The sequence below is a fragment of the Corythoichthys intestinalis genome, chromosome 13 (genome assembly GCF_030265065.1).
Source record: "Corythoichthys intestinalis isolate RoL2023-P3 chromosome 13, ASM3026506v1, whole genome shotgun sequence".
Taxonomy (NCBI): Eukaryota; Metazoa; Chordata; class Actinopteri; order Syngnathiformes; family Syngnathidae; genus Corythoichthys; species Corythoichthys intestinalis.
In genome coordinates, this window is record NC_080407.1 from 21606151 (window position 1) to 21625071 (window position 18921).

General features: G+C 38.8%; 1 protein-coding gene across 1 annotated transcript in view; it reads right to left on the reverse strand.

Annotated features, from left to right (window-relative positions):
- Positions 1-3368: 3368 nt before the first annotated feature.
- The window catches only part of LOC130928053 (gastrula zinc finger protein XlCGF26.1-like), a 30746-nt gene continuing 15193 nt past the window's right edge, over positions 3369-18921 (reverse strand). Inside the window, exon 3 of the mRNA XM_057854259.1 lies at positions 3369-9974. Coding sequence (XP_057710242.1) covers positions 8440-9974 — 1535 coding nt within the window. The 3' untranslated portion in view covers positions 3369-8439. The remainder of the gene's footprint in view (positions 9975-18921) is intronic.

An 18921-nucleotide genomic window follows, 5' to 3' on the forward strand; every position in this document is an offset into this window, starting at 1 on the left:
TCACAACAAGACAGCATTCGCACTGTAAAGTGTTTGGAGAGCCTTCTCATCTAGCACATTTTGGGCTCTAAAGAGAATAGAAATGCTTCTGGCTAATTTATTTTTCAGATGGCTTACATGTATATTCCATGTTAATAAATCATCAATTACTACTCCTAAGACTTAGTGTTCTCTAACCCACTAGATTGTTACATGGTTTATTTGTATGTTTAAGTGCTCCTTGAGACCTTTTTTGCCAAATAGCATGTATTTTGTTTTTTCAAGGTATAGAGATAATTTATTAGCGTTGAACCATTGCTGCAGCTTATCTAGATCAACATTTATTTGCATAGTCAGACCTTTCTGAACAAAAGATGTTGGTGTCGTCTGCAAAAAGTACCATTTTTATAAGTTCGGAGACCTTGTATATATAATTTATATATATAGAATAAACAGTTTAGGTCTCAGGACAGAGCCTCGAGGTAAGCAGCATGTGATTTCAAGTGTATTTGACCTATACCCATCAAATGTTACATATTGAGATGTCTTATGTAAATAACTACATATCCAGTTCAGCACTACACCCGAATTCCAAATCTCTCTTGTTTATCAAATAACATATTGTGGTTCACTGTGTCAAATGCTTTTTTAGATCAAGAAAAATTCCTACGGAGTATTGCTTTTGATCAATCGCATCTGTGATAATTTCTAGTGAATCTGTCAATGGCTGGAAGGTGGAATGTTTTTTCCTAAACCCATATTGACTATCATGTAATAAATGATGCTTTGTTATGAACTTATCAAGTCTGTTATTGAAGAGTTTCTCGAGGATTTTGTATACTTGAGGCAGAATTGAGATGGGACTGAAGTTATTAATCTCATGTGGGTTTCCTCCTTTGAAAATGGCAACGATTTAAGCAACTTTCATTTTGTCAGGGAAAATCCCGGTCATGAATCATGAATGAGAGATTGCAAATTTGAGTTAAGGGATGGAGAATTTCATTTTGAATGGTTTTGATGAGTTTCATATTAATGTCATTTGAATCAGTCGTGTCTTTGTCCTCACACTGTGCAATTAAATTTCTAATCTCAACGACCTTGACTGGTTCCAAAAACATTGAGTGGAGTGTTGGCTCTGGGAGCTGGTAGAATTTTTCAAAGGGGATACTCTCTGCTAGTTTCGGCCCAACTGTCACAAAGAAATCATAGAAATGATTCACCATCTCTACCGTGTTTTCTTAAGTTCATGGTATTAGCATAAAAGAAATCCGGGTAAGATTGTACCGACTTCTTATTTTTCATCATCTATTTAAAATTTTCCATAGTTTGCAAGTATAGCTTCTTTTGTCTTCCAGTAATTTACTATAACAGTGTTTTTCACAAGCTCTCAAGATGGCATTTAATTTATTTCTATATTTTTTGTATCTATTCTCTGCTAGTTTTGTTTTTTGGTGATGAATATTTTGTATAGTGAACTCCTTTTTTTTTTTAGAAGAGACTTTGACATCCAAGGTCTGTTTTGCATGTTTTGTTTCCTGCTAATTAACTTAGCCGGACAGTGTTTATCATATGTTCGTTGAAGTATACTTACAAAACAGTCGTAAGCTGCATTTACATCTCTTGCATTATACACACCATCCCAGTTTTGAGTTATATCTTTTTCCATTTCAGCAATGTTTTGCTCAGATCTAAATCTCCTGTGAATTGTCTTTGACTAGTGCAGTTGTTGTGCAGAGTATAACTGGTGAAAATTGGTAGGTGATCAATGAAGTCATTTATTAGTATACCAGTTTGAGTCTCATTCAGCAGAATATTCAAGAAAATTTTGTCAATAAGTGTCGCACTGTGTGACGTTATTCTGGTTGGTTGTGTAATTAGAGGACGCAGCCCTAGGGAATACATGGTAGTGACAAAATCTTCTATATGTGGATTTTTAATGGGATTTACTAAAACTATGTTCATGTCCCCACAACAAAAAATCATGCTTATTATCCGTTTTAAATAGTAGTTTTTCCACACACTTAGTGAAAAGCTCGACATTTGAATCTGATGCACGGTAGATACAACTTATAATTATGCTTTTACCTTTAGGGAAAAGGAGCTAAATTGTAATACATTCCATGAGATCATCAATCCTCGTGGACATATCTAATATATCGAACTTTAAATTGCCATTAACAAACAAGGCAAGACCCCCTCCCCCCTTAACAGTCCGATTCATCAGTGCCATGTTATATCCTTGCAAGTTAAAGTCAGAGCCTTTGTTATCCTTTATCCATGTTTCCGAGACAGCATGTAAATCAAACTTATTGAAGCTTTGTAAATAATTCTTGATGTGCAAAGTTCTTATATAGACCTCTGCCGTTGAAATGAATTAGTGAAATGCGTCAGAAATGCGTCCTCACTCAGCGTGAGTCAGAACAGAATGATTCATTCATAAATAACTATTTATGAATGTTTTTGAATTTTTGGAATTTGGGGTCTGCCGTTTTAAATAATAATGTTGAAAAGTATAGTTTTAAAGGGAGAGTATTATATAAAATCTTGAGAGAGTTAAATTAGGTGAGGTTTTGGCAATAGGGTGAACGCACATCATTGAACGATTGAACAAAGGAAGGCACCATTAGTGCCAATCTTCAACAGGATTTAAGAAAGTTCAACAGAATACAATCGTCCGGCGTGCAAAATTTGATGAAGCCAATGGCCTGTACTACGAAGCCGGTTTTCTGGCTTAGCAGGGTAACTTTGAGAGTAACTTCATCACGTGCAGCATAATTTATTGGCTGAACGGGACTACGAAAGGTGGATATGTTGAAACCGGGGAATGTTGCCATGGCAACACACGCCACACATCAAACCTGTTCGCCTCAGCGGTAGATCTTGCATAACCCCAGGATTCCAATTAACCACGCTCTATTTAAACGGCACACCTCCACAGACGTGTCCTCTTGACAATGACAGCGTACCTGGACGACCCGTATGACATTGGCGCGCGGATTGTGAGGGGCTCTCTTGGGGGGGCACGGGTTTTTGTAGACTGCCAGAATCCGCTGGCGTACCCGGACGATGTTCTCCATGATAGATTTTCAGCTGAGGGAATTCGTTACCTGTGCCAGCTGATCGAGGCGGACATCACTAATGTAACCCGCCGAAGTCAGGCCCTCACAACCGCGCAGATTGTGTGCCTGTCCTTGTGCACTTTTGCCAGCGGACAATATATGTATTCCATCGGTGATGCTGAATATCTGAGTAAGAACACTCTATGCTGTGCGATTCCGAAAGTTGTAGGAGTGGTGTATGGAAACGCTTCAAATTGATTGTTGAAATTGCTATACAGAGGCATCGCTGAATGCAAAACGAATGTGGAGCTTTGCAACTTTTCCATCGTTATTTCGTTGTGTAAATGCATTTATAGTAATAATAAAAATATGTAGACAATTTAAACATTGAAAAAACTTGCGTTTTTTTTTCTGCCAACTCGAAAAGATTAAAATAAATGTCAAATCCACAGATAGAGCAGACACACAAATATAAAAGTTATAAATGTTTATTGAATATCCATCTTACAGTCTTGTTTAACTGTGAGATTCGTTACAAAAGACGGGTTTAAATTTATTGTCATTACGCATTGTCACAAATGTGATCACACAAAACGCAACCACATATCGCATCCCCGCATTTCCTTCTTCTCCTGAGTCCTCACAAATATAACATTAAATTTCGGAGGGGGGGTGGGGGGTGGTTCAGGCTCGGGCCGGGTCAGGCTGGATTATTTTAGGCCCAATCTAACCTCTGCTCTGTAGATGTTCAAAGGACATACATATTCATACAGTCAATGGGACTAAACATACAATCATCCTGCTTCATGTGGTGATGCACAATAAATTATTTCTTACAGTTAACGTACCAAATCTAATTTTATTGTCCTGACAGCAGGCTTTATTTCTTTTCATGGACGTAAGTAAACTCGCATATTGATGCATTTACAAATCACACGATCTGTAATTCGCTGCCAACAGACCAGTCGCACTCTCCCACCTGAAGCGGTGTTGGTTTTCGCAGTGCGGGTGGATTTTAATTCCTCATAACTCCGCATGATGATCGTGCATTCCTCCTCCGTGAAGTAAGGCGCACGTGCCACCGTTACAAGTAGTGTTTGACTCTGGTGTCCACCCCCTTCTATGTGAACGCGCAGTAACTCTGACTGGGTTGACATAGGTTCGACGAATCAACCTCCTCATCAGCGTCATAGCACCGATTGACCACTAACTAGATAACCAGGTTTTGTCAACTCAGGTTACCCGCTGGTAAGCAGGATTACTTCTGGGGAGGTTGAACTCCGTTCGTAGTATAGACACTACCCACGTGACGTCACAACTCCGCCCTCCTGACTGGCGCCATCCAATTGTCCGTCAACACATCGTGTTTACCTGTTACGGCTACGTACATTCCTCCTATTTACGGTGTGTTTTTCTGCTCGTTAACATTAATAATCAAAATTGTGAAGGCGTGTGTGGCGGTCGGTTGCAATAACAGAGAAGATAGACGGAGAGACCCGGAGAGGAGAGCTATATGGGCTGCTGCAATTCGATGAGAAAACTGGGCTCCAAACGATTACCACAGATTATGTAGTAGTCATTTTATATATATTTAGAGGGTTTTGGGCTGAGGGACCCAACTTGGCCATTGTAAACATTTTTTTCTTTGAAATATAAAGGCAACATCAAATGCATGCAAATTCGGCCAAAATAGGCTTAGGTGTTAAAGGGTTAATATATATTTAGAGGGTTTTGGGCTGACAACCACAATTAAGATCATTGCTAGGCTAATCGCCGACAACATACACGTATGTATGTAGTGAGAGTGCTATTGCTAAACCATATAAACATTAAAAGCCCTAACCCCATTGACAAACGACATGAAATACATTAGACTTGACAGTGGATGTTAGCAATAACAAAAGATTTTGAATTGAAAATTTCGTAACTCACCTTTCCAAGCACAAGATAGATTCCTGCCGAATTTTCGTGGACAAGGACCTGTTTCACCCAACCAGCAACGAAGTATTTATAAGCCTCCAAGCTCTTAAAGTTTTTCAAACTTTCGTGAGAATAAGCTGATTTTGTGTGGACAAGATATTTGTAAATATCAGGGTAGCTAGCAGATGTCAGGCAAAGACGGCGAAGACAGCGGGTCGAAAAACATCGATTTAGGCATCAAATATGGATCCGGCGAATGGATAAACTGAAGCTTTTCCACATAATGCCTTTTATGCAACGCATCCAGTGAGTTTACGGCATCCGAAAGCACCGGGTCTTCCATGAAATGCATTATAAATTGCTCGATCAATTGAGACCATTGATAATACAGACACAAAATGACGGACAATGGGGCGGAACAATACAGCGATCACGTGATTTTGCGACGTCGGTGGGTAGGGTCTATAGGCCACAGCAATGATGAAAGGCAAAACAGTCATTGGCTACTGCTTCCAACACACACGTGTCTCTTTATCCAATCCATCTGAGCGAATCTTTGACCACAAACAGAGCAGGAAAAAGGTTTTTCACCAGTGTGGGTCCTTTTGTGAGTTTGTCAGGTTTCTTTATGAGCGAATACTTGACCACAAACTGAGCAGGAAAACGGTTTTTCGGAAGTGTGGGTCCTTGTGTGTTGTTTTAAGGCAGGGGTCCCCAAACTGAGGCCCGCTTCCACATTTGGTCTGGGCCCCCTGAACAAAAAAAAAATATTTGGAAAAAAAAAAATTATATATATTTTTTTCCAATAGTGTTATTTATTTCCTGGCTTTTTTCTGTGAATAACCCAGAGAGGGTTATAGGTTAATATCTATCTAATTAATGCTGTTATTATTATTTATTATTGTTATTTTATTTACTTTTGTTCCGTGAAGAATCCAGAAAGGGTTATTTGATTGTGGCTTTCTGAAAAACAATATATCTTTGCTAGGACTAAGAGTGTGACAATATCTCGATACAGCGATATATCGCGATATTTTGCAACCCGATGGGTTATCGATATGCTCCCGCCAAGAATCGATACTTTTATTTAACATATTGGCCATACAATAGAGTATGGATGCAATTCCTTGGCGGTCCACTAGGGACGCTCGGGAGTGGCGGTGAGGGTAAAGTGCGCACAAGTTGTCTAGAGAAGAAGAGAGGAACTCCAAGTGGGTTGAAAAAATAAAAAAGCTCCGTGAGAGCGGTGGAGGGAAAAATATTGCTACAAATCACACATGGGGACACACTTTAGATTTTACACCAACAAGAAAGGAAGTAAGGTGAACAAGGACTTTGCTGTATGCAAGAATTTACTAAGAAAAATAAGTTTCACTGGGAGCTGGTGACGTAGTGGACACTGGAGTTTGTGAGCTTCGCTTTCATCACTTGAGGTAAGAAAGTTTTGCAATGTAATTGACTTTTTAATTTACATGTATTATTTTGATGACATTTGGTGTTGAATGATATAAACCAGGACCCTAAACTGGATGAAAATGAATATCGAACAAGCCCACATGAATTTACCGATTTATTTGAGAACCAATTTCCATCTAGTTTACTACACAAACTGTTATTACTGTCATTTTGATACAATAAGCTATAAAAATGGTTTGAATAGGTTCCAAGATATATAAAGTGATGTGCATGATAATTAATGTAGCCTACATATTAAAAATAGGTAATTATTGATGTAGCCTACATATTAAAAATAGGTAATTATTGAATTTTTAATTTCTATACATTCAAATCATATTTTTTTAATTCAATACTTCCAACACAAAAAAAAAAAAAAAATCAGGATTTCAACTCAAACGCTATGAAGTAGCTAATATTTTTTGTTTTATTTTGTTGTTTTTAAGGTGAGGAAGACTGACTGAGCAAGTCTGACATCTTAAATGCTGAAGCAGATAGCGGAAGTGCTCAAACCAAGCAACAAAGTTCATAAACGAAGAAAAGACCCACCAATTTTATCATTGCCCCACTCCAAGCTCAACTGCTGATACCTACGGCACTTTTTATTTATTATTTTTTTTAAAGATTTAAAACTTTAAAGAAATTAAGGGTGCCATTCATCATGATCTCTCCAAGCGACATCAGTGGTCGTGGTTGGTTTCCTCTATATGTGCAGGGGCACAATTTGCAGTAGATTTTTATTTAACAGCAATGTTGCACAGAAAAGGTGTCACTGTTTAATAAATGACTTTTTTTTTCTGTTTCAACAGTTGTATCGTAGAATGTCATGTATCCAATTTCTGACCAATATATCGATAATTGCTGTATCGTGATATAATCGTTATCGTGAGCCTTGTATCGTGAATCGTATCGTATCGTGAGGTGCCCTGAGGTTCCCACTCCTAGCTAGGACTGTCAAAATTATCGCGTTAACACACGGTAATTAATTTTTTAAATTAATCACGTTAAAATATTTGACGCAATTAACGCACATGTCCCGCTCAGACAGTATTCTGCCTTTTGGTAAGTTTTACAGCAAGGCTTTTTGTGCTAACAGCGAACTCTTGTGGTCGCTTTGCGACATGGTTTATTTTTTTCTTGCCAGTTCAATATGGCTGCACGAATTCTCGGGCTGACGCCTACGTTGTAATGTTGTGCTTATATGATCCTTGGGCAAGATTTGTCCGTAAGTATGGTTGTTGTAAAGAATGTACATATTATGTTACTAAGCGAAATGATCTATTTTTTGTATGAGACGCTTTTTGTTTATGTTTAGTGAACCTGTATAGCGTGCTGAGCTAACGTTGTTGCTAATGCAATGCTTGTGTACTTTTTTTTTTTTGTAGTTTTATGACGGTCTAAAGAGGACAATGGTTTGAGGCTATTTTATTAATAAATGAGATGAAAAAGGAAGAAGTCTGATTATTAAGGCGTCGTTCACTAGCTGTCTAGCTTTGGAAAAAGTAGACGCTTCAGAGTGAGGACAGCATAGACAGATTTAAATGAGAGTAGAGTGAAATGCCCACTACAGTCCTTATGTACCGTATGTTGAATGTACAGTGGGGAGAACAAGTATTTGATACACTGCCAATGGGAAAAAATACTTGTTCTTCCCACTGTATATATCCATCTTGTGTCTTATCTTTCCATTCCAACAATTTATTTTACAGTATATATATATAATTTACAGAAAAATATGGCGTATTTTATAGATGGTTTGAATTGCGATTAATTGGAATTAATTACGATTAATTAATTTTTAATCTGTAATTAACTCGATTAAAAATTTGAATGGTTTGACAGCCCTAATCTTTACATTTTGGCACTCCTGCAATTGTCACACCTTTTCTGTTACAAACTGACCCCAGCCCCTCACCAGAGAAGGGAAAAGTTATGTGGCCCTCACAGGAAAAAGTTTGGGGACCCCTGTTTTAAGGTTTGCTTCTGAGCAAATATTTGATCACAAGCTGAGCAGGAAAAAGGTTTTTCACCAGTGTGGGTTTTTGTGTGTGTTGTCAAGTCTCCCAACTGAGCAGGAAAAAGGTTTTTCTCCAGTGTGGCTTCTTATGTGTTGTTTTAAGGTTTCCTTCTGAGCATATCTTTGATCACAAACTGAGCAGGAAAAAGGTTTTTCGCCAGTGTGGGTTCTTTTGTGTTTTTTTAAGGTTTCTATACGAGCGAATCGTTGACCACAAACTGAGCAGGAAAACGGTTTTTCACCACTGTGGGTTCTTATGTGTTGTGTTAAGGTTTGCTTCTGAGCAAATCTCTGATCACAAACTGAGCAGGAGAAAGGTTTTTCGCCAGTGTGGATTCTTTTGTGTTTTTTTAAGGTTTCTATACGATAGAATCCTTGACCACAAACTGAGCAGGAATAATTTTTTTCGCCAGTGTGTGTTTTTGTATGTTGTTTTAAGTGTTCCTGCTGAGCGAATCTTTGACCACAAACTGAGCAGGGAAAAGGTTTTTCTCCAGTATGGATTCTTGTGTGTCTTTTCAAGCTATGTTTTTGAGTGAATCTTTGACCACAAACTGAGCAGGAACAAGGTTTTTCGCCAGTGTGTGTTCTTGCATGTTTTGTTAAATGTTGTTTTAGACGGAATCTTTGACCACAAACTGAGCAGGAAAAAGGTTTTTCACCAGTGTGGGTTTTTGTGTGTTGTTCTAAATATTGCTTTCGAGAAAATCTTTGATCACAAACCGAGCAGGGAAAAGGTTTTTCTCCAGTGTGGTTTCTTGTGTGTCGTTTTAAGGATCCCTTTTGACTGAATCTTTGACCACAAACTGAGCAGGGAAAAGGTTTTTCGCCAGTGTGGGTTCTTGTATGTTGTTTTAAGAGTTTCTTCCGATCAAATCTTTGATCACAAATCGAGCAGGAAAAAGTTTTTTCGCAAGTGCGGGTTCTTGTGTGATGTTTAAAGTGTTGCTTCCAAGCGAATCGTTGATGACAAACTGAGCAGGAAAAAGGTTTTTCTCCAGTGTGGATTCTTTTGTGTCTTGTTAAGTCTCCCGAATTAATAAAACTCTTTCCACAAACTGAGCAGACATAAGGTTTTTCACCAGTGTGGATCTTCATATGTCTACGACAAGTATACTTAGTAGCAAAGGTTTTCCCACACAGAGAGCATTTCCAGAGTTTGTCATCACCGAGAGATGTCTTATGACCATCATCATTGTAGGGCGAGTCTGACGTGGCGCCATCTCTGTCTGATGAAGCAATGTCAATGTCTGCTTGCAATCCTTCTGTTGAGCTGCTGCTACTGCCCTCGCTTGGAGGCTCCGCCCCTCTGCCGGCCTCACTCAAACCATCTTCACTCTTCAAGGGCTCACCAGTCAACCTGGTGATATGCTCTTCCTCTACCTCCTCTTTACCATATTGCAGCTCCTCCTCCTCCTCCTTTTTGATTGGAAGTTGCTTCTGTTGACAGGGCTCTGGCTCCTCCTCCTCTTTGATTTGGGGGATTTCAACATCCTCTTTAAGGCCAGGAGATTCTGTCTCAGCACCAATATATTTTCTGAAACCTGCAAGACAAGAAAACCACTGATATATTTATTCACCACCACCATGTCATCGGCCAGTCTTTTCTTTGTGCAAAACTTGGGGAAGATGAGTACAGTAACCTTAAATTTGGCACCGTTTCGGTCGAAATTCCTTGAAGACCGAAAGTTTACCATTGAATCGTGTGAAGAGCCTTAGTCCTATTGTGATGATGTAATTCAAACACGGCGAGAAGCAACATGCTAACCGACGCAGTCTTGCAAAAATGGCTGACAGCCAACATGTCCGCGGTTTGGAAGTACTTTCAGGTATCAAACAGTGTTGTTTTCGTCAACGATGAGGACAACGAAAACATTTTATTCACGAACACTTTTTTTCATGGTGATGACGTCACGATGACGAGCTAAAACATCTTTGATGACTTGAACGTGACGAAAAGATTACAAATTTACGTCTGACGAGACGACAACATGAAACTGTGGAATCTTACCAGTCATATGTTCACAATGCGTGACATTTGATAGTTGTGCACGTAGTTTTTTTTTTTTTTACATCACGCAGCACACCCTTTAACCTGTATTTCAAATCTTAATTGACCGATTTCATGTAAGGTTGTACTTTGGATTATCAGAACAGTCTGTAACGGAGCCCGTTTTTTCCCATTGATTGATGGTTAACTCGTTCACTTGCATTGACGGTAATAGACGTCCAAACATTTTACTCTTTTCATCCTTTTGCTGTGAAGTTGTCAGTTTGTAGGTTGGCAGCGAAAATTAACATTCTTTGCCAGCTCTCCCATTTTTAATGAATTTCACATCTAGCGTCGTCAATGGCAGCCAATGAGTTTACATAAAACACTCAGCAGGCCAGTTACAGACTCTTTACATTAGTCTTTTTCATGGTTGAGCCAATATGTGTTGAATTACAACATGCATACTACTGTAAATATTCAGATACTCTTCTCGTTCATACTGATGTTTCAATTGGAATTGTAAATACATCCCTCTCTCCTCATCCAGATCCCTGAGGTCAAAATGCCTACAGAGAACAAGAAGAACAACAGGATACAGTCGTCTAGTATTGCCACAGTGTCCAAATACAAGCCAGACTCGTTGGAACAACGTGCCAAAGAAAATGCGCTTGCTCTTTGGATCTGGCGTACCAGGCTACCTGCTTCCGCTGGTGAGTTACTGCAGTGCTATTCAATTTGGACTTGTTCTGAGTGGGCCAGGAGTTGGTTACTGGCTTTGTGTTGTTTTACAGTTATCAGGGTTTGGCCTATTTTAATTTTCAACCATGTTATATATGCTTCCTAAAGTTTCTGAGAAATTGTAACCTACATATGACTTGTACAACACTGCACAGCAGGATTTTTTTTCTCCTGCATTCATTGTGTTCATTTAACCAAACTAAAGCTAGTGTTGTGAAATTATGTGTTTACTTGACCGTCAATTTTCATTCGAAATTGTTGGCAACCTTTAAAAAGTGCATGTGACACGAAAAAGCATGTTTATTTTATAATACACGCGGTATTTTATTAGTGATGGGCGATACCAGTGATTTTGGATTCGAGCCGATACCAAGTAATACCAAGGCCAAATATTGCGATCCCGATCAGATATCGATACCGGAAGTTCATATTATATATATATATATATATATATATATATATATATATATATATATATATATATACACAACCTGCAGAGTTCTCAGCCATTCTGATGATATCTAATGTACAACAACAGCAAGCACTCAAAAACTAAAAGTCTCTGTGTCAAATATGCATTGCAATGGAAAAACTGCTGCTTTTAATAACTGGCAAAGCATTTTCCCTACAAACTCACAAACCAATCCATCAACAACAAAATCTGATTGGTCAGTCTCACTTTTTAAACATGACCCTTAAATTCATATGCACAGAACATTTCCCTGCTACACGTTGTATTTGATCAAATTTTAATCTACCCGAGTTAAATATTTTGAATCTAATTAAAGAAGGAATTAATAGTAGCATGTTACTGCCCTCTAATGATAGATCATTAAAAACAAATCCAATAAACAATAGTCACTTGCAATAAAAAAATAAAAAATAAAAAAAAAAGTAATAATAGCTAATGTTAGAAATACAGTAAGGGAAGATGTGTCTATTTAAAAAGGTTACAGTAATACTTCACTGTTAAATATGTCACTATGGTCATTTTACCTTTTTTATATAATGTGGTATGAACTTTGCTTTTCACAAACAAGATGTAGCTATAACTTCGCATTACAAAGCATATTCAATGGTGCTGCAAAGTTCTTTTTATGTAAGATGACAAAAACTACGCCATATTTATCGTTTCATATTGCACATCACCCACTAATGCTTATATCGCCTCTGATTATCTATTAGCACCTACGTTACCTGGATAAGTCCTGCCTTTTGCAAACGCCACTTCTAAAGAGCTTTGCTTTTGCTTCGGCGGTGTGGTCTTTTTTTCTCGTGTCCTCCGCGGCTTGAACGGCACGTTTCTCATTTAATTCGTCATGTGCTTCGGGATACACATTTTTAAGGTGTTTCTTGAGGTTTGTTGTATTACCACAATATCTGTTGGTTTTGGCACAAACTGTGCACTTAGCCTCGTTGCTATTTATTGAATTGAAATATGTCCAAACCAGACTTCTTTTACGTTCTGTCGTCAATCCCGCAGCCATGCTACCAGCCTACCAGTTTCCAAATGTTTGTTGTGGCTGTGTTGGTGCCTCGTGAGAGTGGCGGAGGAAAAGCATGCTGATCGATACACAGGATAGGGACGTAAATGGGTGCGGGAGCAGATGCTGGTGCACTGCTTATGTGCGTGCACTACTTACATGTGTGTAGAAGGCGAAAGGGAAAAGTAGTACATAAAGTGTGTACAAAAATATAGCCAAAAAATAGACAAAGAAAATATAATACTGTATAATAATTCTAAATATCGATACTTTTGCCTGGGGATCGATACCTAAAACTTAACGCGCTGGATCGAAATATCGATATTTTGGTAACGATCCGCCAATCATTATATTTTATGCTTCTGAATGATATGAACCGCTTCGATGTGTGTGGAAGCGATCGCTATATTTATTTAGTTTTTTTAATCCCGCCTAATGAAAATGAGTGACTTCCGGCTTCGGTCTTGCATTGAGGAGGAGGGCGCTGTGACGTGTACGGTTGAAGGCGTTCTATTCACTGTAAAGCCGTACTGTTGTGTATGAGGACTAAGGATTCAGCTGATTTTGCGCATTAATACGTTTATTTTTCGCATCACGCCAGCCAAACAGCGGCAGAAAAATCTTGCTTTATGAGGGAGAGGCGTGTGCGCCTTTTTGGAGTTTCAAAAGGTTCCCATTCACTGTGGATATTGGCCAAGCCCTACTACTGTGGGACTATTGGACTTATGAAAAAGTGAGTAAACATCTTGTTTTGTATTATGTCAAATACTAATACAGCGATTACAAAGTAGACGGCACGGTGGCTGAGTGGTTAGCACATCTGCCTCACAGTTCTGAGATTAAGGGTTCAATCCCGGGCTTCGGCCTTCCTGTGTGGATTTCGTCCCGGAACTCCGGTTTCCTCCCACATCCCAAAAACATGCATGCTAGGCTGATTGAACACTCTAAATTGTCCGCAGGTATGATTGTGTCTCCTTGTGCCCTGCGATTGGCTGGCAACCAGTTCAGGGTGTCCCCTGCCTACTGCCCGTAGTTAGCTGGGATAGGCTCCAGCAACTCCGCGACCCTCGTGAGGAAAAGTGGCATGAATGAATGAACTATTACAAAGTAAACACTAGGCATGTGCCGGTTTCACGGTTTAACGTGGTGTGAAAACGTTGCGGTTTCAAAACCACTAAGTTTTCTGTCAGACCGTAGTACGGTATTTGCTATTTTTTATGTGTCAAAAATGCAGCCAGAAGTGGCTTGGCGCAGCAGCGCTCACCCCCTCCCGTTTGTTGCTGTGTGTGAAAGTGATGCTATCGGCTAGACAGCCAAAAACAAATACTCCAAACATTAGGCGTACTTTTCTTCAATTTATTAAAATCTCAAATCGTGGTAAGTGGAATATACAAAATGAATACATTTAAAACGTTGTACAATTGTATTTTTCCATGTGTGAGTGGCTTCAACAGATTAGGACCATGAAAAGTTCGCCAAAAACAAAACACGCATTTTCCTTTCAAATTCAATATACAAACTAACTAAAAGCTTACAAAGACAAATGTTAGCCTAGGCTTAGCTGGGAGAGCAACTTCATCGAGTGTTACAGCCGCAGAGTGAGAAAACAAGCTCGATTCGCTTCAATGAAGGGGAAAAGGGGATAGCATCAAAGATCGCTAATTGCGAAAGATGCTTTTGCCCTAAGCACAAATCCACGTTCGCTGGATCAAGGAGAGGTCTCACTCCCAATGTTTTTTTGTTTGTTTGTTTGTTTGTTTAGATGAAACCTTTCCACAACAATATTTACACTTTAAACTCAATTATACATTTTTAACTAACTTATTAACTTATGAATTCTTCATGTTTTTAAACACATAGGTATGACATCATGTAAACTTGAGCTGACACAGTGGCTGAAAATGGCGAAACTTCACTTGACCTTTTCCACCCTCAAAAAAAAGTCATGCAGTAGAATTTTTTTTTTTAATTATTCAGAAAAGTTTTTACATTTTTATAGAAATGATTTTGTTCTTGCTCTAATCTTGAGCAACTTGAGTTGTGTCTATAATCTATAAATTATATTTATTTTAATTTTATTTAAAATAATTTTTTTTTATTGATAATTTATTTCAACAATACATTCATGTTCCATTTTGCAACTATGTTCTGAATTTTTTTTTTTTTTTAAAAATCAATGGAAAAAAAATAATTTTTTAACCCATATATCTCAAAATAACATATTTTGGGAGTTATAATTGCAATACCGTGATACCGTGAGTTTTTTGCCCACGGTTATCGTACCGTCAAAATCTCATACCGGCACATGCCTAGTAAATACTACAAACTTTCTTTAAATAAAGGACTACTTACGTTTGATCATTGATAGGCATGTAAAAAGCTCTCCTCATGAAAATTAGCTGCACGTTAGCTGCACAACAACTGCAGCCGCCCTCCTCCGGGGAACGAGCTGTAAATTGCTCTCCGCCGGGCGGTTTGCCGATCCGCGAAGACAATCGACAACCCAGTCGTCAAGTCAAATAATCCGGGCTACTTATGTGTCATTTTCCGCTTCGAAGACTTTGAAATATCACTCGGTTTGGGTTAGCATGTCGGCTAGCTGTCACGCCTCTTGGTTTGTTTACATTCTCCGAAGCCGGGGAAGGGAAATGACATAAGCCCGATTTAGGTGTCATAAAATATCGTTCGGGAGGTGCAAGTAAAGATGAAGTCGACAGTTTTGACCATTATGGAGTAATTTTGCCATGTTGTCCTGAATAAGTGCATTTTTATTATTTCATTTTCCATTTAGCACAAGACTGTTATTTGTCATGACCAGGGCCATTTGGGGGCCCTAAGCAAAATAATGCCAAGGGGCCCATATTTTTGTAAAAATATATCAAAATTGTAACTTAATGTGCATCTTTCCTGATTCTTGATCTCATAACTATGTACACGACATTGTCAAGCATTACCTTGAATTGTACATTTGGGGAAATCATCATCTTGTGAAGAGGACAGCACTCCACCTCTAATTCAAAGATACTTCTCAATTGCTCCTTTGAATCATCGAAAGTACAAAATATGATTACATGGAACAAAATTTAGCCCAGGAAAATATTTGTCAACAAAAACGTGTACTGTGGGGAGTGCGCAACTAATTAAGTAGATTCACCATTGGCTGATACATGACATACTACTTGATAATAATGTCCGATATAAATGAAATGACTACACTAGGACAGTTGATTTTCTCCAGGGTATTTTGCCGACTTTTTTTTTTTTTTTTTAACTGTCCACACTTTTTGTCACGTTACGTCATCGCTACTCCCTCTAGACTGTCATTATTTTGTGATCACTGTTTTTTTCGTGATCGCAATTAAACGCATCACACAGGAGCGAGAGCGAAACGGAAAGCACGCTCTGCTTTTACGTGCCGGTGTTCTGACGAATACCGGCGCCGTGTTGTGATTGAAATAAATCTTTATAAAACAACGGAAGCCTGACATCATTACTTGGCATGTTACAATAGATGCTCAGTTGTGCTCTCACCACTTGGAAAACAACAAATAGAAGCATATGTTGTGGCGCTGGGTGGCTGGAAGCCGCAACCAGGCTGCTTGTGCATCAAAGTGGCGATCCTGGTAACAGTTTTGACAGGCTGTCTTGTAATAAATAAAACTGATCGCGCACCTCTTTAACTGTGGGTACCACGCAGGTCACTTTTCGGGGTTTAATTTTCCTCTTTGCAGTTTTTATATACGGTACTTATGTTCGGTCGGCATTGAGTTGGGAGGGGCCAGCCAGGCAGCTGGCTGATCGGAGACAACTCGGGAGACGAGCTCTAAAAAACGCTCATCTCCACCTCATCCGCGATGGGAGGACCCCAAATGGGCACTGAATTGAAGCATATTATTAAGACGTAGTTTGAAGGTCCAAGAAAAATGTGTGGAAAAGAAAAGCGCAGGAATGCCACGTCGTGATCGTCCGCCTCAGTTGTTTACAATGCTGTCATGCCGCACTAAAAACAGCGACGGAATGAGTTTCCAATTGTTGTACGGTGACTAGGGCTGGGCGATATGGCCTTAAACATGTATCACGATAAATTGAGCAGATTTATCTCGATAACGATAAATGACGATAAATTCGCCCAAGCGGACTGTTATATAATTTGAAAATCTGAATCAATGCATGAAATACAGATTAACTATTTCTTGTTGATTTATTTACCAGCATTCAATTTGATATACTGTATTTAACAATTGTACATGCAGTCTAAACATTAAATTTATAAAAATTAGGGCTGTCAAAATTATCGCGTTAACTGGCGTTAATTAATTTTTTAAATTAATCACGTTAAAATATTTGACGCAATTAACGCACTTGCCCAGCTCAGACATATTTAAATGTCACTAGAGTGAAAGGCCCACTTGTTAATTGTGTTTTGCGGAGTTTTGCTGCCCTCTGCTGGCGTTTGGGTGCGACTGATTTTATAGTTATTATTAGTTATTATTATATTAGTTATTATTATATTAGTATTATTGCCATCAACAATGGCGGGCTACTAGTTTATTTTTTGATTGAAAATTTAACAAATTTTATTAAAACGAAAACATTAAGAGGGGTTTTAATATAAAATTTCTATAACTGATTTAGAACTGATTTATTGTTATAATAAACAAATACAGTCCTTATGTACCGCATGTTGAAAATATATATCCATCTTGCGTCTTATCTTTCCATTCCAACAATAATTTAGAGAAAAATATGGCATATTATATAGATGGTTTGAATTGCGATTAATTGCGATTAATTACGATTAATTAATTTTTAAGCTGTAATTAACTCGATTAAAAATTTTAATCGTTTGACAGCCCTAATAAAAATGTATTGTAAGCAATAAGAATTCAAGTATGAACATTTATAACAGCGTGTATGACTTGAACAATGTACATTGTCAAAATCAATATGCCTGTGCAAACATGTCATTGTAACACAAATGACTTGCAGCTTGAACAGTACACTTCAAAAAGACAACTTATTGTTAATGGCTGCTGTGATATAATTATTAAATACAAGTGTTTACTTTATGGTTTAAGGGTCCCCCCCCCCCCCCCCCCCCCCCGTGCATTTTTTCATAAATGCACGCACAATAAAAATAGCTGGGGCCATTTCTCGGTCATTATAAGTTTCGCCGTTGGATTGTAATTTATGCAGAATTCTTTACCATCACAAAAGCTATCAGAGGAATCACACACACAGACAGATACAAAATAACGCCACATAGTAATTGCTAGATGCAGTCCGTGCCCAATCCACTCATTAAGTTCAGCCGTTTCGACAAGGTTAGAGCCTCTATCCGACTCCATAACGTTCATTTGTAGCGTTAGCCGCTAGCTAGCGTTAGCCTGGCTACCAGTAGAAAGCACTGAAAGCACCATCTCCGGAAATCGTGAGAACAAAGGAGGACAGCGGGTGAAAGCCCGTCTGGATGCCACCAAGAGTCTACTAAATGTCGGTTGAAAGTTTTGGTGAACCTCCCTTAAGCCACACTCCATCACGTTTTGCTTGTAGCGTTAGCTGCTAGCGTTAGCTTACCGGGCTTTTGTTTGATTGGCTTCCTGATGATCACGTGACTCCCAACGTAAGCACATTCACTGCTTTCTTAAAGGGGAATGAACATAGACGAACAACACAGAATCAAAGCGGGATGAAAAGACTATTTTCTTGTTTTATTAATTTACCGAATTTACAGACATGGTCAAAATTACGTCGGTCATCGTTAAGAATTTCGGTGACGGTAAATTTTCGGTTTACCGCCCTGCTCTAACGGTGACAGCAGTCCATATTTGACGGCGCGTAGGCAGCGGGTAACATTACCCGCCTACATTAACCGTCTAACAACTAATCCATACAAGTGTAGCCGACATGTGGTATAGTGCAAGTAATTTCACGTTTAAGGCCATTATCCGTCCTAGTGTAGACGTAGCCTATATCTACGCTCTCCAGTCCAAATGCATATTATGCCAATATTTCGTTTGACTACAATCAGCTGAAGCCGTACATTTGCCGTTGCCGACAGGTGACAACTTGCTCGGCTTTACTTGATTCGCTCCGGGCCTTCGCCCTGCGGCTAATGGCAATTACCTTACCAGTACGACATATTAACAAGCTCAGCTGACAACAACGTTCAAGTCGGAGTGTCTTGCACAACAACATCAACAACATGCTGTATAACTTGATTCTGTTGTTTCTTTTCTTCCCCGATTTTCTTCTTCTTTCGTCTCTCTGCTCCAG